We start from the raw sequence: 25,957 nt of genomic DNA on the forward strand, positions 1-25,957 counted from the left end.
CAGAACATTTTCAGATCACTTACATGACCCTAGACACAGTCGAAGATCGCCAAACTCTCTCGAGACACATTCCCAGGTAAATTGAGTGACTCACGGAATATTTACAGGTTACTTGAGTGATCTGAGGTACAGTATCAAATTAGTCAAGTGACCCGCAGCAGGATTACAGATCACATAAAAGTGACCCGTGGTGGTGTTCTGCATCACTCAATATAGTAGCCCGGTGCCCGTTTTCAAATCAGTTAACTCGCCTGCACGCTACTAAAGGTGGAACACCCTTGAAATAATGGGAACAAATTGAAACGAGATAAGAGTGTGTGCATGGAATAATCTTGCCTTGGCAGGATTACAATATCGATATAACGCCAGTGTTGTTCCTTGAAGAAAGGTTATACCATTTTTACCATAACAGCTGACAGTCGTCCGCATAAGAAGTGTAATAACGTCAACCTCAGTTGCAACGACACCTCGGTTATAACGACAAAATTTCGAGGACTCTTCGATATAACCAGACGAGGACTGGGCGTTACAACCTAATTCGTCCGTGTTCTCACAATTTTTCTACGGTTATAAATAATTTCGAATATAATAAAGCGCCAGGATAAAATTCATGCTCCAAATCACATGCGGCTACGTTATGATCCGAGAAAAGAACTCCAGACAATTTTGAGGAGAAGCTAGAAAATTATATTGAAACTATCACACGGTTTAAAATCTACGGTGGCGTGTTCGAGCTTCTTGGTGGTCTGAGTAGCATTATAAGGAGTGAAAAAGAGGCTCGGAAAGTGAGATATAACAAAACTAATAATAATAATGTCAGGTATTAGATTACTAGTTAGCCAAGCTATAAAATATAAGAATGAGAAGCGGAAATTGCGGTTCTTTCCTACCTAAGGTGACGCCAATATTTTAAAATATGTTCCAGAGAATATCCGCCTGATTTTTTGTTCTCCTGCGGTCAAATATAATATCCTTTGCCAACCTCTTGTTGCTGTTTTATTACCATGTTTTTATTTTCTTTTATTTCCATCATCAATTCATGGCTTCGTCGTTTCTCGAATCTCCGTTGAAAGCTTCTGAAGAGATTAAGGGCTTCAATCTTCTTTATATCACCATTGTAAGTGTTTTCTTCTTGCTCTTTATCTTTCTCTTTTGGTAGGCTTTCAATGCTCTTGAGAGCTTTTTTAGTCTCTTAAATTGTTGGCATAAAATGCATAAAAACCTTCCCCCTTGTGCGTATATTTATTTTTTGATATCATTATCCACAAAGGAACAATATGTACTTTTTTTTTTGCTTGTTTCACATTGCCTAACAGAGGTAAAAAGCCCTTTTTTTTGTTTAAAGAACAGTTCACGGAGTCGAACAGGGGTGTTTAATGCATGGCCCGCGGGCCACGCGTGGCCCTATGAGTTTTTTTGCAGTGGCCCGCCGATGGAAAGGCTTACTTTGTTACAGAATTATTTGAAATGCTGGGGAAAAAACCTCAATGAAAAAATTTATTCCACAATTGGTCAGAAGTGATTTAAAAATTATTTAAAAAATCAGAACCGATGAGAGGAATGATTTCAGAAATATTGAAAAAAAAGTATTCATGAATTTGTAGAAATAACTGTTTTGCTATTAATGAGAATTCATATGTGATGGAAAGATAATATTGGAATTAGATAAAGAATGATTGAAAGAAATACATTTAGAATTATTGAAATGTTTTGTCGAATTTTTGAAAAATGTAATTTTTTAGGGTTATTGAAAGGAATAATTCAGGATTGATGGAAACAGTTATTTTTGCAATTCATGGGAATTCATAGTTATCGAAAAATATTTCTAATATTGTTGAAAGTTATATTTTCAAAGTAAATGAAAATTACTTGCAAAATAACTGAAAGAAATATTTTAAGAAATAATGGAGACTTGTATTTAAAAAAAATTTAGAATTAATTAAAATTCATATTTGATGAAATAATAATTTGAGAATTAATAAAATTCGTATTTTTATAAAAAAGTAATTAATGAAAATTATTACTTGATGAAAAAATAATTTTAGACGTAATGAAAATTCAGGTTTGATGGGGGAAACTGGTGATAATTCATGTTTGATGAGAAAATAATCTCAGAATTAATGATAATGCGAAAATTCGCATTTAATAAAACCAATTTCGCGGAATTGTTGAAAATTCATATTTAATGGAAAATATATCTCAAAATATATGAAATTCACCAATAATATACGCCCCCCCCCATTTGATTCGGAGCCGCGGGCCTAATTGAGCCTTACGCTTAACCCTTTCAGAATCTAATGCAACAAATGTGATGGTTACTTTTTCTCGCTGTAGAATTTTTTCTTTCAACCACAGGGAGTTAAGCCATGACTTCAAGGATTGCGCAAATTTTGACTTGAAAATATGGTGAGTATGAACTTTGGGGGGGGGGGGGCTTTCATTAGAAGGCATTACTTTAAGATGAACATTCGGGGGGGGGCGGAAGTTAAGATGGCTCCCAGGATAAAGTGCCTCCGGGAAAAGTGTGATTTATTGCATGAAACATAGCAATGAAATTCCGGGAAAAACTGATTGCGAAGATGAATATACTTTGCATCATCTTTGCTGAAAAAATTTGAACGAAGTGAATTATTTAATCACTAAAATTTATTTAATAAAAACGAAAAAAAATCACAAACAAAAAATTGGGAAATAAATATTTGCTGACGTATGTTTTTTGACTATCAACAATGCAAAAACATTTTGAAAATTCCAAAAAAATGATAGTTCGTTCTGAAAGGTTCAAGACGCCAGTGCGTGAATCTCGATACTAAAGTGGAATTTGTTATCTCTGGGACTTGGTGGAAATATTTTTTGATCTTCAATGTCTGGAAGGTTGAAGACCGCTGTAACTGAATATAGTATATGATAGTTTCAAATTATTTCGGCAATTTTTTTTCGGGGTTTTTGTTACCATGTCCTACTGAAGTAGCTCATGTTTGGACTCGAATATGCAATTGCATTGCATATATTAGAATTTCGTTCTTCGCGAAATACTCATAAAGTATAATTATATTCTTGTTTTCTGCCTTGTCATCACGGAAATTAAGATGGTAGCGAAGCATAGATCATGCTAGAAACGAAGGCAGAATTGAACGTACCTGGTTAAGAATGACATTTTAACGGGAATGAATTCCCATAATCTATACGAGAAATGAAAAGTCGTAAATCTTGAGCCGTCTTTGAAATAACTGTGGTAAGTAAGTGTTTTCACAAATTTTCAGCAAAAGCCTTTCAACAAGTCGCACGTTCCTCTTGAAAATGACTAAATCCTTCCTGGAGGACTTTCGAAGAAAGTGTAACGAGTCTTAACTTTAAGAGGATTAAAACTAAACTCTACTAAATTCAGAAAGCATGTGAATTTAAACGCCGCTTGGTCGGCTTTTGACAGCTTTCCCAGTGTTTTAAAAATTGTTGGAAGAAACTACTTGGGAAACTTCATCATGGATGTTTCTTTTATTTTATCAGCGTTACATAATAAATAACGAATTTTATTTTTCAAACTAGTAAATTGGTGGTAAATAGCATGGAAAAGTAAATTAATGATCACAGACTTAAAGTATTCACGAAAAACGTCTTAAGGGGTCAAACGAAAATTATACAAATGTTGATGCGTGCAGCTGTCGATATGAGTAAATGCGTATTTTGGCTTCAACTCTTTCTCATTTGTTTTTTAAAATCAAATATTATAGTAACTAATAACGAAGAAAAGTCGAAATCTATAATTTGTGACCTCGGTTGTAACGACACTTCGGATATAACATCAACAATTGGCTGTCCGTACTACTGATTCTCATAGAGAATAATAGTAATGCACCTTTTGTTTATAACTAGAATAAATTAAAATTTTTAATGATTAATCTAAAAGTTTTGATTGGTTGATTGACGGATTAATGGAATTTCAATCGAATATTTTTTGCATATGTAACTATATAGTATTAAATATTTTATTCATTCCCCCTTATCTCTTTACCAGATGTAAATAAATATAGAAAATATATAATAGATTAAGAAATTAGGGCTGCCCGTTGAGGCAATTTGACAAATTGAGCATATTTTGTCGAAATTTTGATTTTGTCCACTTTTATCTTATTTAAAAAAAACCTGGTTTTATTTTAAGGTTAGTCACAGATTTTGAAGCTACTTTCGATCATACTGTTGCTTGTGTGTGAGTGTGAGTTTTTCTATAATATTCTTATAGATATTCCTCCCTAATGGTTTTTGTGTAGTGAGGAGCTGATGCTTCTCTCTCCAAGAATACGAAAAAAACTACTTTTCATAGTGGAGATAATACATTTTGGTCTTGCTTCCTAAAATCCCCATTAAACTCAATTTGAAACTGAAATCATCAATTTCCGTTGAAATGACTTGTTTTTCCACCATGCCGAATAATTCAATCGAAATATTGATTTAAATATTTTTAATATATTTATCCAAAATATTTCAGAAGTACATAATTTAAGATATCTAATGGGTTTCGTTAAATAAATCTCAAGTTAAATTTCTAAACTTTTTAAGCAAGTTTAAATCGAACTGTAATTGAATTGAACGAGTCAATTGACTCAACTAAAATTTTTAACTGCAAGTAACAATTGATCAAATTACCGACTCGGTTACTTCGACCAGTGCTATCTACAACGGGAATCGCGCTATAAAGATGAATTTTCAAGTAATTATCAACTAACCAATGTTAAAAAATACTGGGTTATATTTTGAGCTCAAAAATAGGGAGCATTCGCTATAACGTCAAAAAAAAAAAAATTCTCGAAAAGAAAAGTGTTATTCCTTCTCTCTCTTTAAGAATATAGCATATGACACAAGTTCCTCATAAATTTACATTGAGGCACTTCTAACAAAGAATAAACATGTAAATTTTTTCTAACCCCCCCCTTTTCCGATTTTTGGGCTTTCCCACTACACATATAGGGCATGAAAATGATGTTATTCATCTTCAGTCTCTCCAAGTACTTAAGTGACCATGGGACCTGAAGTTTCAAGTTGTTTCCGAATGACTAAAAAAATCGTACTAAAGAAACTTTCCGATTAGTGGAAAATATTGACGAAGCCATACAGCCATGGGAATGTGTAGTGATACGATAATTGAATAATTGAGTATTTTAATTGTTCAGTTGGTCGACTGCATTACTTTGAATAACGAAACTCTATGCAAATCTGTCTTAGACAATCAACAGTTATGAGACTAAAAATCAATTTCATGAGAAGAGTTCTGAATATTTGTTGATATTAGAACGAGATGACATAAATGCCGTTTAATGCAGTTTATCTGTATTAAAACGTCTGTTAAACTGCATTAAAACAGTAGTTTTTTACTATTTCATAACCTAACAGATCGAAAATTCGAAATTCACTCCTAAATATTAGAAGTCCGCTATAATGACAATTGTCCTCGTGACTGCGAACTGTCGTTATAACGGACTTTTACTTTATACACGAAATGCAAATCTTGAGGAGTCAAGCAAAAATATATAAAAATGTCGGTAGAGTCTTCCCCGCTTAATAATTTCAACGATTCCAGCGTACACAATATCCGATTGTGCGGCGAACAATTCAATTGCCACTTTACAACGATAGTATAGCTTGTACATTTAAAGCAGATGAAGGATCAATGTGAAAATGCCCAGTGCTAAAAGCTGAAAGATGAATGTAATAAATCACACATCCAACATGAAATGCAAATTATAATTCACAATACTAAGATTTTTTATTTTTTAGTTTTCATCAGGAAATCTAGCGCTCTCTATTGGTTCAACAGAAAACAAAAATAAAATACGTAATAAACACAGTGGTTGATATGTATCTGCAGTTGTCGTGTGAATTCCAATATTCGATTAAGCGGGGGAAAGTTTAAATTATCATATTAAGCGCGAAACTTTAACATTGTCTCTATGGGAGAAATTTTGGTGCCAGAAGATTTTATCCGTTTATACGAGGCCGACTGTATATGCACCATTCGATGTGAGTAAATACATATTTTGGAAAATTCAAGATTTTTTTCTTTAAAAATAATTAAATATTATACAACAACTTATAATCGGTTTCATAATTCGATCTTCATTAATTTTATTTTTAGAATCAAAATCCCACGTATAAGATAAATTGTTTCCGATTGATTGTTGTTTACCAAAGATTATGTGCACACATGCGGGATTACGATTAATATTACCCTAGTCTCAATTGAAATGTATTTATTATCGATACTATTTCTTAATTTATTGAATGACACATCAGCGTTTCTACTATTATTTACGATCGCGATGTGGATCGAATGGAAATGATTAAGATTTGACTTATTAAAGAACTCAGCCGACACAGGGCTATTACATACAAAGGCCACAACAAACAAAATTTCCAACGAAGTGGCTAAAAAACGATCACTATAAAAAAAATATGGATGTAAAATAAATATCTAAACTATATCAAAAACATAAGAACAATAGAAAACCAATAATTTTGATAAAATATACTGCTCATGAAAATTATGGTTGTCTTATTCTAAGTATGGATAGCTTCTTGATTTATCCCAATATTTTATCGTATTTCTTTTTTAACGTGTCAATTGTGTTAGAACGCACAACTCCCGGAGGAAAGCTAGTATATTTATGAATTTTCCGTGAAATGGTTCAAGACCCTGACGCATTGAACTATTTCACACAAAAATCATACCGTTGGAAATTTTAAAAATTTCAAAAAATTTTCAAAAGTCTTTCTTCATAACTTAAGTCCTTTTTGCCAAGAAGAGCACGCGTGGCTGTTCTCTGCACCCCTGACCAAGTCAATGTCCCTCTGTAAGTATGGTCTCCAAAATTTAACTGCTATTATTCTAGTCCAGGACCGACTAGGCCACAGAAAATTGGAGGGACCACTTTATAGGAGAACGCGAAGAGACCTTTTTGAGAATGAAACCGAGCATTATATTCGATATTTTTGACCACCGCTGAACAATGTTCTATTTTAATACATTGGCCTTTTTGGGTATGACCCTTTGGTCACATATCTATAGGAGGGGTGGGGGCTATGAGATTGTGTATGGTACTATAATGGTCGACAGTATGAAAGTAAATATCAAAGTTTTTACTCCAAGCTAAGTACTAACCTCCACCAGAACATTAATTTGCCCGGGGGCTAATGATGTTGAGACGGCCTTACACATAATACTAGGATAAGAGACAGACCTCAATGAAATCTACCCCACGGTTCAGAAGACCGACCTTATTAGTAAAATTTCTCTTAACTAGAAATTGAATCAGGACTACAATGATCCTAGATGATCCGAATGTAGCAATGGCGGAAAAAAAACCCGAAAAAAATGGAAGATATAAACTGTGAAGATTAAAATTTTTTGATACAGACTTAATAACTTTTGTTACCTCTAAACTAAAATGATCCTGTTTATTCTTTTGAATAGTATTTGTTCACAAATTGCGCAACCATAACATATACTCACTAGTTCTATGATAATCGATTGTAGAGGTAGTCCAATTGATCAATTAATCGGGTCGGTTAATCGATTAATTTTTAATCGCAGTTGAAAAATTTTGTAGAGTAAATCAACTCGATCAATTCGATTAAAGTTCAATTGAAATTTTTATTAAAAGTTTTATTTTAACTTGATTTATTTTTTGATCAGTGTTAGCAGCGAGTAAGACTTGGAGGTAAAACCAGTATTTCTATCGATTTCATTACATAGTAGAACCTATCGATAACTGACACCTATGGGACCAAAAATTTTGGTTGTTAATGTGAAGTATTCGCTAATGGGAGAAACCATATTCAGCAGAACCGCAAATTCATTTACCGCAAAAGCGATACACACCGGTGATTATGCATAGTCAAAATCGTCTCGATAAATAAAGTTTGATTACATTTCACAGCGTTTATAACTTTTACTGGCGATTTGCATAACTCCAAATAAAATTGGAAAGTCTGATAAACACATAGAAAAATTTATGTATCCCTTTTAATCTCTTCACTAAGCCAATTAATTATTTTTACATGATACGTGCACTTCACATGTATTTCGCAATAAAAATTAAATTAAAATAAGTGTGAAGAAGAAAAAACATCACAACAAATAATCAGTCCTGTAATATTGACTTTCTTCAAGGGTATCAACAAACAGAGTCACCATTGTGATTCGAATACAACTTACCGTTCCATAGTTATGTTCAGTTAATTAAATAATTAACTTAAGATTTATCATATTTACCAATACGAGCTTGGGACGTATCTTAGTTGAATGCGATAAATTCCCGGTTTATGATCAAGAATTAATAATCGGGAATCAGAAGAGTGTACATTAACGGGGAGTGTGTGCTACGGGTTCCACTGTATTGAGGTTTTTGGAAGCCTTGTTAAAGAAGAAAGCAGTGCCAACACATCATATACGAGTCGTTATCGAAACCGATTAGATTTCGAATTATGTTCCGATACATAAGAGACAGTGATCATATTAAAATCCTTTTGAATCTATGTCTTGACATATTTTTCGACCTTGGGAAATACAAGTAGATTCAACTGGTGATGATTTTAGTTTTGAATTGAGTTTGATGGAAGTTTTAGAAGACGGGACCAAAGTTTAATGTCTCCACCATGAACAACAGTAGTTTTTGTATTCGGGAAACGTCAGCTCACTGCTTCCTCCAGTACCGTTTGGGTTTGGTTTTTTTGGGAAACAAACAGCCAATCCTAAAGGTTAAATACTTTTAGAGGGTGAATATTGAATATTACCGACGTTGTTAAAACCTTTGAAAGAACAAAAGCTGACGAGAAATTAAAAAATATATATTGAAGGTATTTTTTGAATGGAATATGAAAAATATCGTTTTTTTTTGTAGCAGTTTCACAATCTCTTAAAAATAGCATTATAGATATAGGATTTATCGTAGCAGAGAATATCGTTGTATCGAGAGGAGTTCAACATTAGACTGTACGCAATTCCAATCAAGTTCTGAAAAAATATCATTGTAGAGGGATTTATTGTTAAATCGAGTATTGCTGTAGTAAGGTTTCACTTTTCTTTTGTTTTATTAGTAAGGAAAAGTAAGGTTTCACTGTAATTATAAGAACTACGTTATAAATAGAATTTCAAAACTTTCGATTAAAATTTGATTGATCTATTAAAATATTTTAGTTAACTCGTAAAAATTTTAACCCATTCCCAGCCCCACTCATAAGGGGAGCGCGCTGTTGCAGCCATCTCACCAGTTGATCATTTCTTTTATCTACTCGTATGATATGTTCTGTGATTACTTTCTTCTTAAATATTGCTTAAAAAACTGAACATAATGAGATTGGTAGAAATACCGTTTTTTTCCTCCAAGTCTTACAGACTGCCAACATTGACCGATAATCGTCAAGAGATTTTTGTCGATACATATTCCTAATTCACAAGCGATACGTTCAGCTTGATGTTATTCATATTGTATTTCTAAATAAAAGGCTGTATGATTGCAAACGAGCATCAAAGCCTCATCAGGGGAAAGCAGTTATGGGTCGGTTGATTCAAAAGAAAATTTTATCGAATCTTTTAATCAATGCAAATTTGTTTGTTTTTTTTGCGAGCCTTGGTTCTTTTCCAACTTTTTTTTTCTTTGTTGTTGTCGAAGATGAAGAGAAAGGAACTTTAGTTTGAGTGCTGGAAATGGAAGAAGCTTCTTTAGAGGATCACGTCGAATCGACAGCAATAATTCCTTTTGATACACGGTTGTTCATCACAGCACTAAAGTAGGGCCTGTTGAATAAGAAGGGAGCGAAGTTCTCCGATAAAAGGGAGGGCGAATTTGATCGATCTTTTATGCCACCGCCCGCTTGCGACTGGGACCTTTCCCGTAAGACGAATGAAGGTTAGATCTTTCGCTCAGATTCATCTCCCTATACGATTTATAAATTATAGATAAAGAACCCGAGATAAGAAAAGACACTATTTCAATTAATATGATTGATTGGGCTTTGAATAATTAGTTCCTCTGAAAGGATTTTTTTTCATACATGATCATTCTACGTATTAGATTCATTCACAAGATGTATGAATTTAATATTTAAATTCTCTAAAATTCATGTTGGTTTTTTTAAAATTTCTTAAAGATTTACAAAACGTTTCTTCATGTAATAAAATATTTTAACATTTCTGAACACATTAATTACATCTTTTAAGTATAATTTTCATTAATGTGATTATTTAACAGCAATATTGTTATCGGTATTCCCGAACAATAGTCCTATAAAACTAAAAATAGAATATAAGTTCTCCTAATTCGTATTAACTACATACTAATCAACACTTGTGGTTTCTTATTATGCTTAACGTTATAAATCAAGTTTTAATAACTTGAAAGAATTAATCTTTCTACCTAATTCAGTGACAGTCCAAAGAATTATATTTGATAAATATTTGATGATATGATTATATACACATTTTTTAGACAATTGTTGGTTCAGTGAGTTGACGATGATAGTTTGAGTACATAATTAATGTATGTAATTCTACTTTCGTATTCAATAAATTTTGAGTTTCCTAGGGAGATAGATTTTCAGTGGCTAATTCAGTCATTATTTACTTCAAGTAATACAATTTAATGTATCAGAAAAAATATTACTACATATATATATATTACTTCTGATATTTATAAACTTTTGAGATTTTCATATAGTATATGTGTTCGTCAATACGCATCAGAATTCATTTTTATTCCTTCAAATTTCGTTGAAAAGTGAAAATACTCCTTAAAGTTTTAGGTATTTTTGTTATAATATGATATATTATTTCTCTTTTTCATGAAAAAAAGATACCCCTCTTTTTCCAAAACTACCGTATACTAAAACTTTAAAGAGGAGTGAACTTACTCTTCAAATTTTTTTTTTCGGATAACACTATATTGTACTCCATTTGTATGATAGGAATGATGGGATTTTCTGGAATGAATATGAATTCTCATAAATTTTAATATTCATGCATGGATATGAATTCTAATAAATTTCAGTTTTCATGAATGAACATGAATTTTCATGAATTTTAATATTCGTGAACAACAATACACATTAAAAGAATATTGAAAACGCGCTAGTTTTGTTTTTCTGTGTGTGAATAGACACCTGTAACATACAAATAGCTATCCGGTGTGATTTGTTCATAAATGATGAAATTTGTAATAAATTCCCAATAAATATAATTTATTATTGTCATAATGAAAGAAAAAACCAAATAATTATTATTTAAAATATAAAAATAACCCACATAAATGCATTTATTGATGAAACTTTTATGACCTTTTCGAAAGGAGCAAGAAAACACACAGATAAATATCTCTCTGTTCCCGCCAAAAAAAAACCAGACCTCGATTATATACTGGCACATGCAATTTTCAAACATATAATAATGCATATTCAAAGCGATTTACTCACCTTCCCTCAGCGTCAGCCGCTGCCAGCTCGAACTCTATTTATATTTAAGCTACGAACGATCCGCGACAACCTCTAGCATCCATCCGCGCACCGACTGGACTTGTTCATTGAACTCTTGTTTGTTTATAAGTGAGATGCGATCGCGACTTTTTCCGGAACCTCCTTCCTCATCCCACGCTCGCAAAAGAAATAGGTAATCAAATAAAACAACAGACGCAAAGAAACTAATTTTCCACCGAACCAATCAATCAATCGATACGGGGAGGAAAAAACAGAAAAAAAAAACTAAAAACAAATCAGAGACTTTTCGTTGTGATTTTTAAAAAGAATCATAAGTCTTTGATTGGATTGTCAAATCCTTACGAAGAATAGTAGTGATGTTGTCTCGTGTACCATATGGAGCTGGCAGCAACACCACCACCACCGTTGCTGTAGCATAGGTAATCATATCATACACAGACGCACCACGGTCACGGGTGCCGCCGCTCTTTGGGTTTTGTGGGCCCCCCCCTCTCTCCCCTACACGCCCTCCCTCTTTTTTCTCTTGTATCGCTCGCCTACTCGCGCGAGCAAGTCTCCCGCGCAGCCGGTCGATTATTGCAATTCTCAAAAGCCGCTTCAGAATGGGTAGAGTGGGATGAAAATTTTCACGTCCGACCAGGGCCTCGCTGGCTATCTCTCAAGTACTTGATGGGAAATGAGAGAGAGAGAGAGAGAGAGAGAGAGGTATTTACGGTATTTTTTTTTTCCTTTCGGGTATATATGTGAGGAAGCGAAAGATAACGTTGGAAAAGTTTAATCAAATTACGTGGCGTTTATTTTATTTTATTTTTTTTTCCACGAGGAAATTCTATAAAGTGACTTATGAGAAAGATTAGACTCTGGCGCTCAGATGCGTAATGTCAACTCTTATTTGAATTTTGAATGACGTTTATAATTTATTATTCGGTTAGATACGATATACGATGATCATTGGGGATCGTAAAACTGATACCGTAGTGTTTTCATCCCTTATTATCACGAAAAATTTAATAAACAAAGAGATTTAATTTGTTTTGACAAGAATTTTGAAGAATTCATCTACATGTTGTGAACGTGTACATTATAAAATATAATACCGTTTTAATTTTGAACAATTGCTTTCTTTGTGATTTTGTAGACACAGAGAATTGAGATAAAACTATTTTCTATCTAGGGGTTTTTTACAAGTGCTGGCTTACATACATTTGCTATGAATCTCGGTGGTGTGTGTATGAAACGTGATGCATACACATCTTCTACAATTTACAACCATGCAGTACGGCTCATTCTGCATTAATGCAGTGTGTCTTATAAATTCGTAAATAGTTTAAAAGTTCATAAAAATTTAATGAATCGGTATATATTTGGATATAGTTTACAAAAAAGTTATTTACCCGAAGGGAGATTTTTCGGTACGGAAAAAAAAAAAAAATGTTTGTTGAAAGAGAGTTGCACGAAAGCCTAATCACTGGAAATATGCAAACCATAATCCTATAACATGCAGGATGTACGATTAACGGTTATTTCAGAATTTTCCTGTTAATGACGCTCGTATAAGGTTTTCATTGTGATGTTGATATTGGTGGATACAGCACTGTTGGTGGCTGGTGACGTTGTTTTACCTGAAACATGAATCACTGGCTGAAGCTTTATGAACGTGTTGGACATAGAAGAGATTAAAGAAAGGTTCAGGTTCAATTACTCCTGGTTTATTGCTATGCTGTGCCCTCTATTGAGAAAAATCTGAATTAACGGTACCAAAAATTTCCCTCGGTGGGAATAACTTTTTCGCAAACCGCCTACAGTTATACGGATTCCTTTAATCTTCAAGAATATTTAAAGGGGGACGCAAGGGCCCCCAGCCTGTATGGGAGACAGATGGCCCGCTTTAAGAGCCAGGCATCCCCCTTTAAAGTTATTATTCTGGTTCTGAAGTATTTAAACTAATTATGAATTTATACGACATCCCCTGTATTTGTATGAGCTGGTGAAGTCCTAGAATTTAGATGGACTCAAGGAGGTCTTCAGCACAATTACTGTGGAAGACGTGACAATGTCAGTACATTCAGGGGCAGCTCTGGGGCTGTATGGCAACTACGTCACTATATCAGGGGTACCAAATCATTGTTATGAAGAAAACTCAATTTGCGGAATAAGGGAAAATTGATCAAAAACATTGAAAATCGAAAAAAAATTTAAATTTTGAAAATTATAAAAATGTATTTAAAAAAGTGTTTTGTCTCCAAAGTTTAAACTATGAATGAATCAGATTGAATAATTTTCAGAGAAAATTGTAATTTTGATGGATCGCATCTAGTAAGGAACACAGACAACCAGATAAAAAAAAAATGTGTTCGTTTCTGATGACGAAAGTGAAATATGTGAGTTTAACGACTAAACTGCGGGACAACTTTCACAATATTTAAGTGCCAGTTTAACAAATCTGCAATAATTTTAGTGGGTATGTATATAGATAGATAGATAGAACCGGTCACAGCCCCGGATTGATGCAAAGCACCTTACTTCCATTACCTCAAAAGAGGCAGAGTTGTGTCGGAAAAGTTAGCAAACATTTATAGTGGTGGCTCCCCTTGTCCCGTGCTCGCAAGTTTTGAATCACTCGCGTCGTTCTCCCCGTGAAGACAGCCAACTCGATGCAACGTACAAGACTTTTGACTGAAATGGACAGCTGAACCGATTGACTAGGGAGAAAAATTGACTAGGGAGGAGGCAAACAACTCTGTCTCTTTTGAGGTAACGGAAGTAAGGTGCTTTGTATCAGTCCGGGGTTGTGAGCGGTTCTATCTATCTATCTATTTTTCTATAGGGAGAAAAATTACACGTGCGCCCAGTAGCACATAAGGGCCGGAGACCGCAGCCAGGAATTTCGAAAGAAGTGTGGAAAATACTTGTGGGCAAGAAAGAAGGAATAGAAGCTGGCATGTTGAAGTGGGAGAGATTTGAGAATGGTCTAAATACACAATATATATACACAGCGCCTCTACTGATTGTGGAAACAAAGAAACAAAGTCTCCGTCCACAGTGCTGGGCAGTTTTGTTTCACATATATTTATGTATATAAACACACACACACTTTTTTTTCAGATTAGAGACCGTTATCTTTACTGTGTGTATGGTATGTGTGATTCTGAAGTTTGTACTAGGACTGAGTGTCCCACAATCGACTGACGGTTTTCAAAATTGTATAGTTTGGTATGCTGACCGAGTTGATTTGATAACGCATATCTGACTCCCCTCTGATCTGATTAAAAGACGACTTGTCGACAATCACCGCATTAATTTATTTACAAAAATTCACACACACGAAAAGACATCAACATATTATTTACACTGAACCGCAACAACTATATTTTCTTCTTCTTCCGGTCACTTGGCGCGCGTAATCTGCGTGCGTAGTCACTTTTAACGCCAAGCGTTGGCGAAACTCCGCCCCAATAGCACGAAAAAGGTGGCAGATATTAAATTAATTCTTGCAGAATATAAACGCGCGAAGTCAGCAATTTCAGCCACGTCATTCATGTTGCAAAGGGATGCATAGCTATTAAAATAAAAATTTAATTTTTTTATATGGAGACCCTGTCCCGAAAAATCCGATTAGAAAGTTGTTCTTAAACTTTTTATTAAATTGCCTCTCCGGATGCTGAAAAATATTTCCACGTTTCCAAGTGAAATATTCGCTGAGATACATGAATTCAATAATAGGAAGAAAGGTGGGAGCGATCATGAAAATTTGTTGGCACCAGAAGTGACAGGGCAACAACTTTCTAATTGGGTTTTTGGGTACAGGGTGTCCGTATAAAAATCAATTTTTTATTTTAATAACGGTTCAACACCTTGAAGCATGAGCAGCGTGAATGACGTATCTGAAATTCCTGACTTTGTACATTTATATTCCGCAAGAATGAGTTTAATATCTGTCAGCGTTTTCTTGCTATCCAATTTTGAAAACCGATTGTGGGGCACTAAGTGCATTAAATTATTTTTGTACTAGTCTGGCTAGACTGAAAACTATGATGCTTCCAATGCATCTTGTTTGTGAGAACCCAGTAGAGCATCGAGTTTTCTAGTATAATATCTGGTTTATAGATCTGGTAATATCTTATTCGGGGGGGGGGGGGGGTATAAAACAATTTTTCCTTTTTTGGAGCCGTTTGTCTAGTACTTATTACTAATAAATAAAGATAAAATAAGACTAAATTTTACTTCAAGGCATCTAGAGGCATGACAATTAGGTGCCAAAAAGGAAAATGTGTGTGTGTGTGTTAGTACCGAAGTTCGTTGATTGGGTGAATTTTGGTGCCGTTGGAGGTGAAAACAGGGAAAGAGGGTTATTGCATTAATTGCGGGAAAAAAGAAAAACACAACGCAAGTGTATTCAAATTTTAGACATAATTTATTTATTGTATATGACCGCTTCACAGTTTTGAAAGCTCGATATAGCTCAAGTTGAGCGATTTAGCGGTATCATAAAACAGGCTGTTATGCATATCCAATCTCACACATATATAACGTGAAATTATACCAAAAAAACATAGGCGGAGATAGACTTGAAAGTCTGGGAGGGGGACACGTTATTTCTGGGGAGGCATGATGATGATGTCAATTCATACACTCATTGACATAGAAATTTGCGCACCAAGAAATAATTGTGGGATCGAAACGAAAGTTGGCCTGAAGGTACATGTCGGGCAGATATGCAAATGATTAGAAATGCAGCGTGATTGCGCATTGCGTAATGCCACTATAGGGCGTTGAACTTCGTTCTCCTTGGAGTATAAAACAGGTAAGCAGAGCTTGCTGGAGTGTATTTAATCGTTTGCAAAGGAAATGCTGAGTTAGACATGCCGTTACGCCGCCGTCGAAGACCATATGAGCAGCTGTCATCGTTCGATAGGGGAAGAATCATCGGGATGATGGAAGCTGGGTGGTCAGCTCGGCGAGTAGCTCGTCAACTAGGCCGTTCTGATTTTACTGTGAGGAGGTGTTGGGACCAGTGGACAGAAGATACGTCATTTACACGGCGACCAGGTTCAGGACGCCCTCGACAGACCAGTCGAGAAGACCGTCACATCATCCGAAACGCACGCGTAGAGCCAACTGCCTCATTGGCCGCTATCCAGACACAGGCAGCAGCTTCACTACGGGCCCGTATCGCATCGTGCATTCGCGCTAGAGGGGGTCCAACAGAGTACTAAAACTTCTGTTCATCTGTATTTTTTTCTGCAATAAATGATCCTTTTTCTTGGATTTTCTAATCACTTACTTATATCAACGTAGTACTTACATGTGTAAAATTTCGTTTCATTTTGACGACTTCTTCTGGGTGCGCAAATTTTTATGGCAATGAGTGTATATACACGTATACATTAGATCAGTCAACTTCACCGTTGACGCTGGGGGGGGGGGGGGAGGGGGGTGTATCTCCGTCCATGCCCAAAAAGGCATACATTAAGATTATGCACATTTTTGGACTCCGACAGCGCAAAAATGTATCCTACATGAGGATTTTTGAATTGCGGTAATTTTTTGGGGAATTCTTCTGATTTTATTTAGTTCATTATTTGAAATTTTTAATTTTGAACGATTCTTGAAGATCAAGTTTTTTTTTCCTTCAAAAGCTGTTATTTGAAACGATCTGGATGGATTAATAAAACAATATAAACCATTGGTGTTAATCAGATATATGAATGCATATTGAATATAATGTCGTCTCTTTATAAAATAAAAACAAATTTATTTTGTATATTCATAGATCTCTTTTGTTTTGAAAGCAGGGATGAAACCCTCTTGTCCAGTTTTATAACGAACTCTCGTCAAGAAACCATCGTTCTTTTTTCCTCTAAGGGCATCGAACACAATGGCATATTCGTTATTTTTGGATAATCTTTCACCAATCCGAAATGAGATCTCTTTATTTGATTTCGCCCGGTGGTTGAACACAGCTATCCGTTTTGGAGGAGAAACCCAAGCGTAATGGTAAGGAACATCCAGGCTGACCACTCTTCCTGTATGGTCGACTAAATTCTCCTTGGCTTGCTTCAATTCGAAAGCCAACCTACAGAGCTGGAAACAAATTCAAACAGTTTAAAATGTCAATATAACACATAATATACATATATATATATATTCGTCAGTACTATTCGCTTACAATAAAAATACAAAATACCATACATATTCAAATTATGTTAAAAAAATAATTAATAATGAATATTTATTTATTTCACCACAAAGAAAGTCGAAGTTTGTTTCATGCATATGTTAAGGAACATGTTATAAAAACAGTGTTTTACTACTCTCTTGCTACACTGTACATGCACCTCGTAACAATTCTCTGGGGAATTTAACACATTCGAGAATTTTATAGTATTTTGCGTCATTACAAGGAAGTATAATGCAGTAAACACTTCCACGGGACGAAGCATCTAACTGAACTTCATTAATTAGCGTATTAAAATAACCAGCTCTCCCTCAATTATGCTGTCATCTGGTAATCATAAAATACTTCTCCCAAATTTATACTTCAAAATATCAATATTCAATAACGTATGCAAGGGATGTCACGAGATTTAAAGAGAAAGTGGTATGTTAAAGCCCCCGTTTTATATCTGAAATTGGAAAAAGTAGAATAAGAAAAAAATTATAATAAATTAAAATAAAAGTATAAATGTAATGAGATGATAACAAATATTTATCACGAAAATTAATTGGTTGGTCATTTTAGTTCTAATGAAAGACAAAAAACCAAAATGTTTTTGAAAATTATTTCAAAACAAATTATCTAACCTGGTACTTTAAAGTACTGTCAGGATGTTAAGGGTTAATTCTTCGCATATAATCTTTTTCAGACGTCTCTGTGTTCTATTAACCACCTGTCGGTTACATTTCCCACACCAGAATATCCTACCACTACGAGTTGAGAACTAATGCTTTAAAGAACAACAACAATACATATAACAATTCCAACTATATATATATATTTCGAATCATTAGTTGGCTTTTCTTTTTCCTTGGTTTCTAAAATGTTTCAAATTTATCCTCGTGAAAAATTGAAATTAATTTAAATGATTGCTTAGAAAGTCCCTCCCCCCATGCCAATAAATTATCAGTTCAGTTAGGATTTCGATTTTCTGTTTGCCAAAAGTTGTCAAATTACATGAACAGAAAAAATACGAACGAAGTTAAGGACCCAAGGAACAGGAAACAGAATCCTTATAGACAAGAAAAGGAAATCCGATAGGATTGAGATCAAAAACACGTCCGTTCGCCTGGGATAACGAGTTAGCAAATAGCTCATGGCACATGATTCAATCAATAGAACAAGAACAAAAAATACTTGGTTAGATAAAAAAGTAAAGGATGTATTGACATATAAAACATGTACATTGACGACCTGCTCGTGAAATATGCAAGGGGTTTTGAAGCACGATTTTACCTACGCAATAAAACTTTTTTTTTCATCATAAATATACACTGGTGCCAGAGAAAAACTGTTGTAATAGTGTGGTACTTTTTATCCCTCCTTGGCTGATGCATCCTTTAAAGTAGACCTAAGCTCTGTAGCATTCCATATAACTCGGTTAAATAGGCATTGCACGGTATGTTAAATGTGCTCAATAGCCAGGAGATATGGACAGTTAGGAGGGGAAGAAGGTCATGATTTCAATCTGTGTCATATCATTGTCTTGTTGGAAACGTTCAAACCAATAAGAATGTTGGGCATGAATGATTGTAAATTAGGAAGGATGCCTTGTAGCTTCCACTTGTGATGAATGTCACAAGATGGAGAACACTCCTTTTGAATGCTATCTGAATTCATCAAATTATACCATCGCTGAACCAGCCAGTACCATGGCCTGTTCACGCATAAGATTATAATTTGATGTGATTGTCTATTGATACCTATAGCAGTAGTAGTGATTTTTTTAAGATATAGGTAAACAAAACCATTTGATAGACTTTCTCCAGTATGTTTAAAGACTGAACTGTGCGTGTGAGTGTGTCGGGCATAAAACTTGTTCTTAACGTGTGGTAGTCATTAGCCAGCGAATGGTCGAGTGGAAAGAAGAATATCAAACTCTTAGAAGGCAATAGTAGGGGAACAGCATATCATAAGAACATATCAATCAATTATCCTCTACAATGATATTCGAATCCATTTTTCGCCATACACTACTACTACTCAACCGTACATGAACCTCGTACACATTGCTCTCCGGCATTTCTAACGAATCGATACATGCAGTAATCAATGTTTGTGTGCATATATAGGTGGCGCTAAGGTATTTAAATTGTCAGATTTGTGTTTGTTGTGTGTTCTTGCTGGTGCTGCGATATCTGTCTACCATATTTTGAAGTGAAGTTGGTAAATGCTTGAAATTTCATGTCATGTAAGTACCATGTCGAAGGTCGGTCTACTCTTTGCAGAGATACTTTTTAAAATGGAAGACCGGCTTGCATTCGCGCTCTTCGAAGTTGTAAAATTTCAGAAAACCAAATTTAGCCGACCTCCAATGTATCTCCAAGGGGTTTCGAAGTTCAACATACAATGCATGGCATGAGATATGGAAGTTAAGCCTGTGTTTGGTGATCATAATGAATTTGCCAGTTGTGGGTATAAGCCGGGTTCACACAAGTCGCGTTATGTGATTCTGAGCTGCGTAAAAAACGGTTTTATGGAAGTGGCTACACAAAATCGACCATTAAAATAGCATGCGCTGTGCTACCCACACCTCGAAACCGGTTTTTTGCGTTGGCTGAAGATGCGTAGCAGAGCGGGTGTGGATCCTGATTTACGTTCATTTTGCAATTCGTCTTCATCACACATAGTCGAGACATCAATCAATATGGATCATGTATCTTTTTGACTCAATCTCTGAATAAACGTTTTAAAATACTCAATACACAAAAAAAACATGACCGAAATAGGAACAGTCAACTTTCAAAATTTGATCTATGAAATGCAACATACGTATGCAATTGCGTAGTAACGAGTGTTGTTTATCCGTCTCCTATTTGAAAATATTCGAAATATTTCTTCTTAAAGTGATTAAACACTTAAAATTTTGTGCCTTCAAAATAACATACTTTTATTCATAAATACAATTTACTAATGATTGATAAATAATGAATACGATCAATTTCGGTTCATTAATCAAGTATTTTTTGGCCGAACTCGTCTCTCTTTAACACTAAACGCATTATAATGTACGTATACATGGGATAAATTTATTTGCTATGTACACTAATGGATGAGACAGTATTGCGCTTTTAACAGGCTGATTAGATCAACGTGCATGACATGGTATATATATATGTAAGAATGTGTAGAATAATTACATAATATTTTTTTCTTTCAGAATAAATTCCATAACAAGAAAAAAAAGAGAAAAATTAAGCTTTATTAAAGAGGCTTATGTTTCATGTAAAAACTATTAATTAATTATAGGATTAAAAAACTGGGGCAATAACACTCGAGAAGATATGATGGTGCTTTCTTTGATTAATTTTAACGCATCATCCGTAGGAAATGAAAAGATTCCGAGTTAATTGAGGAAAGTTGAGAATTCATAGAGAATTGAATTTTCTCTGATGATAATCGAATATACAACCTCTGACAATAAAGTTCGGTGAATAGTCCTGTAACATTAACGTAGATGAAATGTTAACGAAAGTTACCTTACTATCCTTCGAAATAGTCACCTTCCATTACTATGCACCGCTGAGATCTCCTATACATATCCTGGAAACTTTGCAAGAAGTCTTCTTTTGGGATGGAGTTCAAAAGCCTTGTCACGTTTCGTTGGACGTCAGGAATATCGTCAAATCTCTTCCCTTTCAAAGCGAGTTTGAGTCGTGGGAATAGGAAGAAGTCTGGAGGATTGAGATCTGGCGAGTATGGTGGATGTTCAATTTGCACCACTCCCTTTTTTGCCAGGAACTGTTTGACGATATTGGCTGTGTGAGGGCGAGCATTGTCGTGAACAAGAAACCATGAACCTTGTTGTGCGTACTGAGGTCGAACCCTGCGTAGACGTTTCACGAAACGGGTCAAAATTTCAATGTACCTTGCAGCATTCATCGTCGTTCCCTCAGGTAGAAATTCCTTGTGGATTTACCTGTTCTCAGTTAAGAACCAACGCACTAAACAAGCACTTTGTAAAACAAGTCTTTCACGGAACACAAACGACGCTCAACTGAACAACGGTGGCGGCAGATGGTCAACACCTGCCGCTACGCATGTGCAGCGTTTTGCTTCGCCAGTGTTGCCAGATCGGCCGTTCTGACTCCATTCACCGAACTTTATTGTCAGATCATTGATCATTCATCATTGATCGCACCACGGTCATTTTCTGCACACGAGGGCTAATTAGACCGGGACCTACAATTTATTGCCGATTCCGAACGGCAGGCTTGTTTTTCATACTCATCGAGAGGTTGGTGCGCTAATCCTTCGATGGGGGACTCCCTGCGGTAGCATTTTTTGCTGCGGTCAAGTCGCCGTTTTTTGTTGTACCCCTGTGTCAGGAAAGTTTTCTGACAAGGACGAACTGGGTATCGAACTCGCGACACCTCTAAACATCCTTTGGTACTTTAGGAGAGCATCTTATCGACCGGGCTACCGCGCCCCTTTTATTGTCAGAGGATGTAGAAACCACAGAACTGAAAATGCAATCAGTATTCTAATTTAAATATCACCTTGAAAGATATAATTATTCGTGACCGTACTCGACGTAAATAAACTTGAATTATATACAGGGGGTGTGTGACATTTTACGTTGATCCTAGAGGTATAATTCCAATCAGAGAAAGTTTTCAAATAACGTGTAGTACGCAAATATGTCATCCATGTTTCAAGAGGTTTATAGTTATTATAAAAAAACTTTTTAAACAGGCACTCTGCCCAAAAACCCAATTAAAAACTTGTTGCCCTGTCTCTCCTGAGGCCAACAAAAATCTTGTGTTTCTAAGTGCAATATTCGCTGAGATATTCGAATTCGAAAAATGGTGGACAGTTGGGAAAAAACAGCTCTAAATGCGAAAGAAACCATTTCACCTTCTCATTTACCTTTAACGCTATATTTTGTCCAAACTACCTGAATTTTCAGAAATCGATTATTTAAGTGAATATTACACTTAGAAACATGGAACGTTTTTTTTTGTTGGCATCAGGACAGACAGAGCAACAACTTTTCAACTGTTTTTTTGGGGCACACGGAGGCGGTATAAAAAGTTTTTTTTTAAATTTTAATAACTATTTGACACAGTTATATATATATATCAACTTAATCTTAATATCTTTATTCGAAACATGAATGGCATATCTGAATTCCACATGTTATTTGGAAACCGATTGGAAGTAATACTAGTTAGTATCAACGGTTCGCCAGTAAAATGCCCCCCCCCCCGTTTGCTACGCACGCACACACAACGTTTCATGTAGATGAACGACGTTCATTTATAGAGAACGACAAAAAACTTGCTTCATTAATTATCAACAACATCAGTAAATATTTAGTTGTGAATGTATATTACCTCTCTGTAATTGCGCATGAGGACAATGGATATTTATCTATATTTACTTAGATGAATATAACTAAGTTCGAAATAAGCGGACCAAATGGTTGCATCTAGTAAAAAGGGAATATATTGAAGGCAGAGCAACAAACGTTTCTTGGTTCAGAAAACATGCATATTTTTTCATGAATATTAATAACTTTTAATAACATAACTTTTCATGAATATTTCAACAATACTTATGGATAATCATAGACGTTTATTTTGCTTGTATAAAGAAATTATAACTTACGCCTGATGTAAACGTGCAAACAACGTAATCAGCCTCAACAAGCATGAAAATGTCTACGATGACCGATATCAAGGAACTGTTACCATAGCGTGTTTTCAATTTCTCTGATGCTGCCATTGACTTATGTTTTTGGTGCATACAATTATACGATGGAAATCTAGAATTTCAAAAAAATATAGATATTCATTATGCGTGTCACACATCGACGACATTAATAAATTAATTGAATCGAAATTTTAAATATATCTGTCAACGGCGTTTCAAAGTACGTTAATAATGCACTTAAAACAAAATTTGATGCTTGAATAGGCCACATATTCTCATCAACAGTCATACTAATCATCATTTAAAATTTTTTTTGTGCCTTTAAATACACTACTACTACTACTTAACGGTATACGCACCTCTTACACATTCCCCTACGGAATTTCTAACCAATCGGCACCTGCCGGAATGTGTATTCTGAGTGAATGTGTAGCCCCTATTTATGTTGTCGAGTTGCGCTCGTTTCGTGTTTGTATAGCCATCTGGTTCCCATTTTCTCAACTAAAGATGGAAATGCTTGAATTTTCATATTAAGTCAGCATCGTTTTGTAGGCTTTAAATACACTTCTTCAAATGATTTTTTTTTTGAAAGAAAAATCTGAAAATTATGAATCAAAAATGTATCCGTGAATCTTTATGAAACGTAGCCGGAGTATTTGACACGTTAGAAAGTGTAAAACCGAAAAAAACCGATTGACAATAAAATTATCAATCTAGGTATGAAATTGCCGGTTAGTTGCGACGGTTCGTAACAGGAAAAGTTATCTGCAATCTGAACTGTGATTAACGAGATCATAGCAATACTTCATATATCGCGATGTTTAGTATTATCAACGGTGATGCTATTTATGAGTTTCGTTGAGCAGGTCTATCAAATGAGGGGTTCACAATCATAGTAAGTCAAGTCCACTTATCTTCATTGTGGATAATAAAACTTTAAAGTTTTTGATAGATAATTAATTCAGTTCAAGTGATGTAAAAGAATTAAGTATGTCAAAGTTTAGTTAGCACTAAAAATACCATTTTTTTAAAGTGCCGTGCTTTTACAAATAATAAATCAGTATTTTTGTTGTAAATTTTTATAGGTTTTCTTTAATAATGAGGACTTGGTCCAATATCGTTGTGAATTGAAGTTTCTACGTGAAGAACATGATGCTACAATGTATAAGTGTAGAGCATTTTATTCTGATTTATTTCATATTATGAGAAATTCTTGATTTTTAAATATTTTCAGTGGGTATATTTAAACTACAAATCAATTACAATAAATAAAAAGTTACCTATTGTCGTAAATCAATCATTGTACAAAATATTATCATCTTCATCAATTCTAGAGGTTCCTTATATTTGAAGGCTCCTTTTCTCAGGTGTCTCAAAACAATGTCAGAAATGTCTTCAGAACCTCTTCTCCCTTCCATTTCATCCGAAACGTAGATGTATTCAACATTATCATGAAGGAATGTACCCCAAAGTTATGAGCTTAGGAAAAGGAAGAGTTTTTTGAAGTCAAAATAAACAGCAGTAAGTGTTATTCGAGGTTATCCTCTCTTCATCATTATCCGTTTTCATTTTCTGTCTAGACTGCTGCGCTTTCCGAAAGTGTACCACTCGTTTAGTTTCAAGACTATTTCCAGTAATTTCTCATTTTCTGTTAAAAGCTTTATGGATGTGTCATTGCATAATTTACATGTATCTGTACTTGTTAGTTTAAAGTGTCAATTTCTCTTTTACGGAGATCTTATTATTTGCCACACATTCCTATACATAAATGTCATACATCTTCCGAATCGAAAGATCAGGGCGAAGGTACTTTCTATTAGCATTATCTTTCCTGCAACAGTGACTTTAATAAGCTGGAAATCCCTATGTCATCAATAATGTATGTAATGTCAATTTCGTTACCAGGAGTATGTCTGCCTACAGAGTCTGAAGTGTCTGATGTGATGCAATCCTTATTCAAACATCTATAAACATGTCCCCAACTAAGTTGCAATAATTAGGCACTTACCGTTGACAATATTATCATCCGATGATTCATATGATGAATCAGGAACATATTCCTCCCCAGAAGACTCAAAATCACGACTGATTTTGACATGAAAATGATTAATATAATGCAAAATAGCAATGAGGCAATCAATATTCTAATCAAGAATGGATTACGTTAGGTATGGCTGTGAAAGTTTTATGTATTACTTCATCAGCTGTGAAAACAAACACCACCCCTGAGAAGGTAGGTGAACTACAAACTTAGCTCACTATGGCAGTGAACAGAACAGACGTTGCTGCACCTCCTGAGCTAATTATCACATTTTTTTGTAAAAAATGGACTTGCTCTGTTATGGTTGTGAACCCCTCAAATTTGCTGTAGGTGTGGTAACAGCATCTATCAAAAGTAGGGTCAAAGGCAACAACACGTCTCTCTAGACACCATCTCTAGCATACTCGATGAAATTTCGAGGCGAGTTATGGAATTGGCGATTTCATATGCTGAATCTTTCGCTACTAGAGATAAGCCGTTGGCGTAAGCGCGTGAGTCTTCCTTACCTCCTTCTCGCGGAGAAAATCTTGCGTACGCTTCTGAATCGAGCATTGCGATCATAT

The 25,957-nt window shown here is 34.9% G+C and overlaps 2 protein-coding genes across 2 annotated transcripts in view; both read right to left on the reverse strand.

Annotated features, from left to right (window-relative positions):
• Positions 1 to 11,926, reverse strand: part of LOC149076243 (synaptotagmin-7-like) — a 158,206-nt gene extending 146,280 nt beyond the window's left edge. The window contains exon 1 of the mRNA XM_089243815.1: positions 11,461 to 11,926. The gene's annotated coding sequence lies outside the window, so the exon portion shown is untranslated. The remainder of the gene's footprint in view (positions 1 to 11,460) is intronic.
• A 5,290-nt stretch (positions 11,927 to 17,216) lies between these two features.
• The window catches only part of LOC149076244 (alpha-(1,6)-fucosyltransferase-like), a 29,143-nt gene continuing 20,402 nt past the window's right edge, over positions 17,217 to 25,957 (reverse strand). Inside the window, exons 9-10 of the mRNA XM_089245510.1 lie at positions 23,309 to 23,465; positions 17,217 to 17,565 (exon numbers count right to left, since the gene is read on the reverse strand). Coding sequence (XP_089101636.1) covers positions 17,236 to 17,565; positions 23,309 to 23,465 — 487 coding nt within the window. The 3' untranslated portion in view covers positions 17,217 to 17,235. The remainder of the gene's footprint in view (positions 17,566 to 23,308; positions 23,466 to 25,957) is intronic.

This window comes from Pholcus phalangioides, unplaced genomic scaffold, assembly GCF_987345545.1.
Source record: "Pholcus phalangioides strain wild (caught in Gottingen) unplaced genomic scaffold, Ppha-v1.0 ptg000015l_1, whole genome shotgun sequence".
In the NCBI taxonomy this organism is placed as follows: Eukaryota; Metazoa; Arthropoda; class Arachnida; order Araneae; family Pholcidae; genus Pholcus; species Pholcus phalangioides.